Here is a 7,982-nt window from a genome sequence, read left to right on the forward strand (position 1 = left end):
AGTGCGCCTGCGCGCGGCGGGGCGGGGCGGGGCGAGGTCAGGCGGCGCGCGCTTCGCGTGGTGTTTCTTGAGCGCATTGTTGCTCTTTTAAAAACTATACTTTTTTTTTTTTTACGTAAAGTACCGCTTGCGCGCTTCTTTGCACCGCGTGGCATGATTCTTGCAGGCTTGTCTTGCGTGGGTGTGCAGCCGGCGCGCTTTGCAGCGTCCTTCTGGCTCGCCTTGCTCCGTGGCACGCTCTTCACGCATATTTTTGCGTGCTGCTTCGCACTTTGTGGCGTCCTGTTTGCCTGCTTTCTAGCGCGTTGCAGGGCACTGCAGTTTTGCATGCAGCTTGCACGATTCTCTGCAGGGCGGCCGGCTTTTGGCATGCTTTCCTACGTGTGGTTGCGTGCTGTTTGCAGGGCTTTCTTTTCGTGCAGTTGGCATTTGTCCTTGTACGCCATTGCATGCTGTTCACGCGCTCGCAGAGTTTGCACTGTGTGGCACGCCGAGTCCATGCTTTCTTGTGTTCCATTGCATACTATTTTTAGGCTTGCTTGCATGCTGCTTTTCATACACGGCAGTGCGCTTTTGTTGCTGACTTGGCCCTGTTGAGCCCCAAGGGGCCCCAGTTTTCTGTGCTGCGTAGGTGGGCACCTGCAGCCCTGTGCACCACCCACTGCCCAGGCCCTGCCTGGCGCTACCTCTGGGACGTAGAGCACAGACAGCTCCATGGCCTCTTCCCTTAAACACTTTTATTTTTGATGTCACTTGCTGGCAGCCCTCTGGCCAAGCGTCACTGGGCTGGCAGCAAAGCCTGGGCTGCTGCAAGCAGCCCAGCTCCAGCCCTTCTCTCTGCAGACACCCAGCAGCGGGTTACCAAGCACAGCTCAGCCATGCTCCGCTCCAGCTGGGTTCCCAAGGAGGCCATGCAGGGAAGAGAGGGAAATAGTCTAGGAAAAAAACCCCTAAACACTTAAGGTTTGGGGTTTTCCCAGCAATTTAAAACCCACCCAGCTGTGGTTGCAGGGGCTGCCCGCTTTTCCCCACAGGACTTTCCACTTGGCTGACCCATGCACTTGATGGATGTGATAAGACTGACTACCTCAATGGCCCGGCAGGCATGAATCTGGCCAGGGACAGTTTCCCTCCTGCTCTGCCGTTATTCTGGGCTGACCTCTTTACGGGCTGTTTAAATTCCTGGTTTATGGCACCGCATGGGAATGGCCCTAAAGTCTTTGGCTGATGCCAGCTGTAGCACCCTTTGCCCGTGGCAGCTCCCAGCTGGCCCTGGCACAGGCTGCCCTCGTCATCCTCAGCATGGGGACCTTTTTTCCTGCAGAAGTGACGGTTGGGTTTGCAGCAGTGCCATGTTTCTTGCACTATTTTTGGCTGGTTTGGCTTGCGGTGCCAGCTGTGACTGTGGGCACTGGCCTTGGGGCTCGGGGGGGCTTTTCTGGATCCCACATAACCCCTGTGGCACACAGGCTTCGTCTGGGGAGCCAGGCTGGGGGAGGACCTTGGCCGCTCTGAGCTGCTCTGGCACATGCTGATGGTTGCAGCCTGCAGAATTTATCCTGGACCCAGCCTGAAACAACTTGAGGTCTCCAAATCCTTTTGCAAACTGCAGTGTGGACCCTCGTACCCGAGACTCCTGGCCACGTCCCCCTGCCTCTGTACTGCTGTGGGAGCTGTGCGCTCGCTTGCGTTTCATTTGGTTGTAGTTCTAGCTTTCTATAAAGAAATTCTGTTTTGCACTTGAAGCCTGGCTGGCAGAGCTGCAGCAGCAGTCCTGTGGCTGGAAGCAGCATGAACTCCCAGCAAGCATCCTTCTCAGCAAGCAGGGATAGAGAGGGATTGTCCCAAACTCATGTATTTCAGCAGTTCTGCAGGCTGCATGGAGCCATCCAGTGGAGTGGATCCATAAGGAGCTGCAGAGAGAAGGGCACCTCCAGTAGGGAAAGGAAAGGTAATCCGAGGCCAGTGGGAACAGACTGTTCTATGCAGGACAGGAGGCAATGGGGTTTTTATGGTCTTCCTGTTCAGGCGGAAGCTTTTAAAGGACCTCGGGCTGGGCTTTGCTTTGATTGTGGGGAAGACTTCTTCTAATGATTTCCTTGGGCTTTGTTTAGCTGCTTGTAGCCGGTTCGCCATTCCTGTCACAAAAGCCACATCTGAGATGCAAAGGACGTACCCCTGAAAACAGCATCATCGGAGGCCGAGCAGCACCACTAGGGTCCTCTCACTGCTCTCTGTGAACCACAGCAGAGGCGGTACCTTGTATTTTATGAAAATAACTGAAGAGCGCAGTGGTGCCAGCGTTCCTGCATTCCCACTCCAGGGAAAACTAAGACTGTTGCCCACCAGCAGAGCCCGTGTGGCCACAACTCAGCACTTGGGGTCTGCTGAGCCCAGAGGCTCCCTGAAGCTTTTGGGACACCGTGGGTGCAGGGGAGCCATCAGGCAGATGTGCAGAAATGATACTGAGGAGGCAGAGGAGAATCTTGTGCTGCAGCAGAGGGGTAAGCAGGTGGAGGGGTTTCAAAATGCTGCAAATAGAAGCTGGAAGCAAGAGAAGCTTTTTACTGAGAAAGAAAATAAGCCCTTGCCATGGCTGAGGGGACAGACATACACTATGGCCAACAATTAATTTGCAAACTGGCTCAAATGTGGTGAAGTGTGGCAGGAGGGAGCTGTGGAAGGTGAGATGGTAGAGCAGACGAACCCATCTCTTCGCTGCACGTCACACCCCTTCCCCTTACCATGCCTGCATCTCCTCCCAGCTGACTCGGGTAGCGTGCTAGAGACTTAGCAGCTCACAGAGTCTTACAGGGTCAACTCTGCCTCTGAGGTTGAGAAAGTAAAACCAACCAGGAGCAGCACAAATGTACAAAACAGCTCAAGTTTACTGCTAGCATCATTCCCAGCACATAAGTTACCCCTCTCCCAAACAGAAGTCTTATACCTTTCCCAATCCCGTAGCACTGAGTTCAGTAGTCACTGGGCTTAGAGCCGTTTCCCATCTTAATGATGGAAGCAACCCCTCAGCCTGTTGGATCCCAAAGAGAGATGCAGGCAGCAAAACAGAGCAGGCTGCTTCCAGCAAAGACAAGAGGCAGCAGCGCTCTGCTCCCTGGGTCTCCCCACAGAGCCCTGCAGCCAGCACTGGCTGCCCTGGTTTCTCTCAGAGGGGAGGCACCCCCCTGAATTTGCGGATGATGTTGGCCAGCCGCTTGGCCAGCCCTCCCCGGCTCGGCTCTTCCACGTGAAACGTTCTGGTCAGCAGGTTGTAGAAGGAGCCGTAGCACACTGCCACCACGGTGCAGGTCAGGCAGATGACATTATAAGGCATGCTGAAGTCTGGCGTCGGCAAGTTCACCAGCAGTGGCTCCGTGTACAGGCGCATAAAATAGCTGGAGCCATCAGAGGAAGGAAACCTGGAGAGTGGAAACAGGGAAGGGTGTGTCAGCCCACACAGGACCACCGCTTTGTGCTCACCAGACAGGATAGCCGCGGCCGGCAGCCCGCTGGCACTGCGGTATAGCCCCACTCCCCAGCACAGGCACACTCACAGTGAGGTGAAGAGAGGGCTCTGCTCCACATCCACGTCCTTCATCGCAATGACGCTGGGCACCAGGGCACTAAGCACAGATGAACTAAGGAGACAAAGGACACGCTAGTGTCAGTTCTGCCAGCAAAGAGATGGCAAGAGTTTTTCCTGTCCCCAGAGACCTGGGCAGCAAGTCCTACACAAGGCCCAGGAGGGGATGAGGAGCTGAGGTATGTCGTTACCTGATGTAAAAGCCATGATTGGGGTCAGGCGTGTACTCTGTCCACTTCAATAAGGCCCTCTCAAACTGGATTGTGATCTTGGTGACAGAGTTGGCTGGCAGCTGGATCAGCATTTCTAAGAGGTGAGGCCGTCTCCGGTCCTGGGCTGGCTGGTAGTGGATATAACCTAACCCCAAAGAGATGCGTCAGTGACACTGGGGCGACCCGTGTCTAATCTCACGTTGCCTGGACATCTCCCATGGGGTGGGTGCTCCTGCTTCCACTGTCCTGGGAGAGGTTTTCTGGGCAAGTAAAGATGCACAGGTAACAAAGATCATGTGTTAAAGCTAAATCTGGTTGGTCTTTAGAGCTGATGACCTGTGAAACTTGGGTGTTCATAAGGAAAGGTACAAATCCAAAATAAGACCCAGTCATCAGTTCTACATTGAGCCTCCTTTACTACAAAAATCAATTCACTTTGGTTTAGACCCTTGGTGGATTATGAAACACCATCCACGTGCCTCTTACAAAAGAGACTTAATAAAGTCTCATCTGCTGTGAGCACTGAACTGAAGGCTAGGAAAACATCCCAAGACGTTTTATTTCCAGTCCAGTTTCCCACTGATCACTGAGGCCCAAGGGAGGGACCAAGCCATCTCTGGAACGAGCTGCTTGAGCCAAGGAAATCGTGTGGCATGTGCTCCCAGGAGAGTTTACTTACTTGGCTTGTTTTCCTTCCCCTTCGTGATGATAGTCAGAGTGTGCACATAGAGTCGCAGATACCACGGCACAGTCTCCAGCAGGATCACGGGGAATGCCCGGTACGGGTGAGTGTTGTAGATGAGAGTGCTGATCTCTCCAGTCTGCAGACCATAGCCACTCACATAGCGCTGAGCATGGAGTATGGGTGTCGGCAGCTCCGCTGCGGAAGAGAAAAGGACATAGGAATGGAGGGTCATGCCAGGTGATTTTTAAGCCCAGATCACTGACCAGTGGTGCAGGTGGAGTGAAGTTCTGGTCACTCACAGCTGTCTTGGGGCCGCTTCCACTTCAGCTGCACATTGAGGCTGCGAGATGTATTGAAGAGCGAGGGGCTCAGCAGGTCATAGACAGCATAGGTTCTCTCGTCTCCCTGGACAATAGCTTCGTGTACAGATGTCGGAGGGGGAGTCACTTCCAGTAACTCCTTTTCCTGAGAAAGCAAATAGACCACGAAAGGAAAAGTGCGCCTCGAAGTAACTGGCAGTGCTGGGCAAAGCCCCTCTGGCTGGCCCGCAGCTTTCCCACCCAACAGCCAGCTCAGCACTTTTATTAACACCACCACACTCATCCCTGCACACCTGCTCAGGGGAAGGAAACCACCTCCCTTTGTTAGCCGTGGAGGGTTCCTGGGGGGCCCAGCCATGCAGGGGGTAGAGGCGAGGATGTTTCAGAGTCACATGAAGTGGCTGAACTGAGGGAGCAGGATGTTCTCTGGTCCATGAGCATTACCTTGTTCTTGGGGGAGATGTCAACGTAGACTTTGCTCTGCGATGCCAGAGGACACGCATCAGTAAGTGTGCGAGAGAACATCTTAAAGAGGGACCAGTCTGTGGGAAGCAAAGTCAGTGGCAGGTGGAGTGAAGTGCTGCAGGCTGGGGGCACTCAAGGACCGCAGCGCACTGCTGCCAAGCTTACCTTTCTTTCCTTGGCCACTGGAAAAGGTGTCAAAGACCACAGTGAGGGTCTGTCTGAGCTCCCAGGACACAGCCAGGCAGGAGGCATCCTGGACAAGAGAGAGACAGGTGGCTCTGATCACACCTTGTGGAGGGGAAGGACATGAGGATGGAGCTGGAATTCCACTGGGACTGCAAGAATCCCATCGGGATGCAGGTGAGACCAGAGAAGCAGGACGACAGCTGTTAGACACAGTGAACCCACCGCAGGGGAGCTGGGCAAACCAGTGTGTCACCTTGCAGTGTCACAAGAAGGCTTTGGATTTTCTCTTGGGGGTGTTAAAGGAGGGAGCTCTGAGCCTCACACTTACCCTGCAGATGGGGCGGATGTGCACTGCCTGCGAGTGGTAGCTGCTGTGGAACAAGCGCTCGGCCTTCAGCAGCACAGCAAGCCCAGCCTGCAGGGAGAAAAGGAGAAACTCAGCACCAGGTCTGTTCTCTGCTCCCAGTGAGAGAAAGGCCCTGCTAAGCCTTCCCAGTGCATGCTCCCGGATTGCTGTCGGGAGCCCAGCTCTATCGGGAGTGGCCCAACAAGGCAACAGGACTTGCCGTTACCTTTGAGCCACATGGCAGCAGCTTCTTCCAAGGAGTGAGGTTCTCTGTGCAGACAACCTCCCGGGGCAGGACAGCATATCGCAGGAGATGGTGATCTGTCCCTAGGCAGGGAGGTGGAGGGTCAACAGGTTGGTACTGCTACAGGCATGAGAACAGAAGCAGACCTGTTCCACCCCCCAACGTATCCCACAGCCCACCACCCTCTCACTATGCCTGAAATGCCACGAGCTCAATCAGGAATAGATCCCACTCTGTTCAGAGTGATTTGGAAAGAGTAAGTAAGGGTATATTCTAGCAGATTTTCTTCATGAGTGCCTTAAATCCTCTGGCTGTCACTGCTTCATAAAATACTTTTCAGAGAGACAGACGATGGCCTGGGAGCATCTACCATGTACTCCTTGTGGGTTTCCTCTGTTCAAATATAAGCCTCATTTGTAGGGAGAGGAAGTGCTTCCAGGAGGAGGTTAAAAGACCCTGTTGTACACACCCAGACCCAGGACCTGCACCCGGACTCCCTGTAGTGGCATGGGGCAGAACTAAAGCTAGAGGCAAGAGTGAGAGGGCAGAGCTGGGCAGCCAAGTGCAGGCTGGGCTCACCATTGGCTAAGCCCAGGGGTTTGAAGGATGCTGTCGGAGTGACTGTGTTGGTCGAGTCAATGAAGTTGAGAGAAGCACAGAAAATTCCCGAGAGGATGTTACTCAGTTCTTTCCAGGCTTTGTCAACACTGTGTGAGAACAGATACCAGGGATTACTCAGCAGCTCAAATCCTCAGAACAACAAGCATTAAGTCAGTAACATTCAATAAATACACTGGGGTGACCACGCTGGCTTTCAGAAGCTGCAAGGAGCGTGTAGGCAGAGGCTGCTGGTCATGCACTGTTCAGCTCTCCTCGTATTTTATTCTAATGCGTGAGATCTGGGGGACATTCACTGCAGGGGCAGCCCCCCGGGGTGTCAACGCTTCACACAGCTGGGGATCTGGTGATAGGTGCAGCTGGTACGCAAGGAGAGGGGCTGGCAGAGCAGGGAGCATGTGGGAGGTGACATGTAGTTCATGGGGAAGAGGCTGTGAGACCTAAAGCAACACCTTGGTGCAGCTCTGAAGGCTGACCCAACCGGCAGATGTGGAACAGGCCATTTGTAGGGAGGAGAGAGCTCTGCGAGTCCATACAGAGCTGCTGTGGCTCAGCCGGGGGCTGTGTGCTAAGGGAGATGGTGACAGGTATCGGACAGGAGCCAAGGGAAGCGAGTCACGGATGAGAGGTCAAGGTACAGCCCCGTAGTATTAGTGCAGCAAGGGGTTTGTCATCACAGAGCCCGTAAGAGAACTACTTGCTCCTTTAGCGAACAAGGGTTTGCCCTCAGCACCACATCCTGCCCTGCCCGCTGAGCGGGGCTACGTTCTGCTTTTCCTTAGAGCTGCTCCTGGGGTTGCGGGCCCTTTATTCCAGCAGACGTTTTCCAACCCAGGAGGCCCCCACGCACGCCACGGCTGCCTCGCGCAAGAAGGGTGATGGCTCCGGGGAGCGGTGGCCGCGGAGGGGACGCCCCGGGACGGACCCACGGCCGGGGTACCTACTCGGTGACGGTGGGCTGGAACCAGACCCACAGCTCGGCGCCGGCGGGTGCCTGGAGGGGCGGCTGCCCCCAGGCCCGGGTACGCCAGAAGCCCTGCGTGAGGGCCAGGTGGAGCTCCCGCACGCCCAGCGCCGCCACCAGCCGCCCCAGCGCCTTCGGGAAGAGCCTGTAGTGAGAGACTGCAGGCGGCGTTAGCTCCCGCCCCCGCGGCCCCTTCTCCTGACCTCACACCAGGGCCCGGCCAAACATGACGTCAGCCCCCGGCGCTACCCCTGCTCGCGTCGCTGCGCCGAGCCCCCTCGTGCTGACGTCACCACAACCCTCAGCCCCCCCCGCCCCGTCGTCTCGCTCTGCCCGGCTCCTCATCGCCCCACATGGCG

At 55.5% G+C, this 7,982-nt stretch overlaps 1 protein-coding gene across 1 annotated transcript; it reads right to left on the minus strand.

Moving 5' to 3' along the window:
- Positions 1–2,870: 2,870 nt before the first annotated feature.
- On the minus strand, positions 2,871–7,968 carry PIGT (phosphatidylinositol glycan anchor biosynthesis, class T). Its single transcript, XM_010584107.1, has 12 exons — positions 7,873–7,968; positions 7,604–7,821; positions 6,621–6,748; positions 6,024–6,124; positions 5,780–5,866; positions 5,431–5,518; positions 5,245–5,342; positions 4,780–4,945; positions 4,475–4,675; positions 3,775–3,940; positions 3,555–3,638; positions 2,871–3,419 (listed from the first exon to the last, which is right to left on the minus strand). The coding sequence occupies exons 1-12, from the start codon at positions 7,966–7,968 to the stop codon at positions 3,167–3,169; spliced, it is 1,686 nt and encodes a 561-aa protein (XP_010582409.1). The 3' UTR covers positions 2,871–3,166.
- Positions 7,969–7,982: the final 14 nt, after the last annotated feature.

The sequence above is a fragment of the Haliaeetus leucocephalus genome, unplaced genomic scaffold (genome assembly GCF_000737465.1).
Source record: "Haliaeetus leucocephalus isolate CR32 unplaced genomic scaffold, Haliaeetus_leucocephalus-4.0 Scaffold933, whole genome shotgun sequence".
In the NCBI taxonomy this organism is placed as follows: Eukaryota; Metazoa; Chordata; class Aves; order Accipitriformes; family Accipitridae; genus Haliaeetus; species Haliaeetus leucocephalus.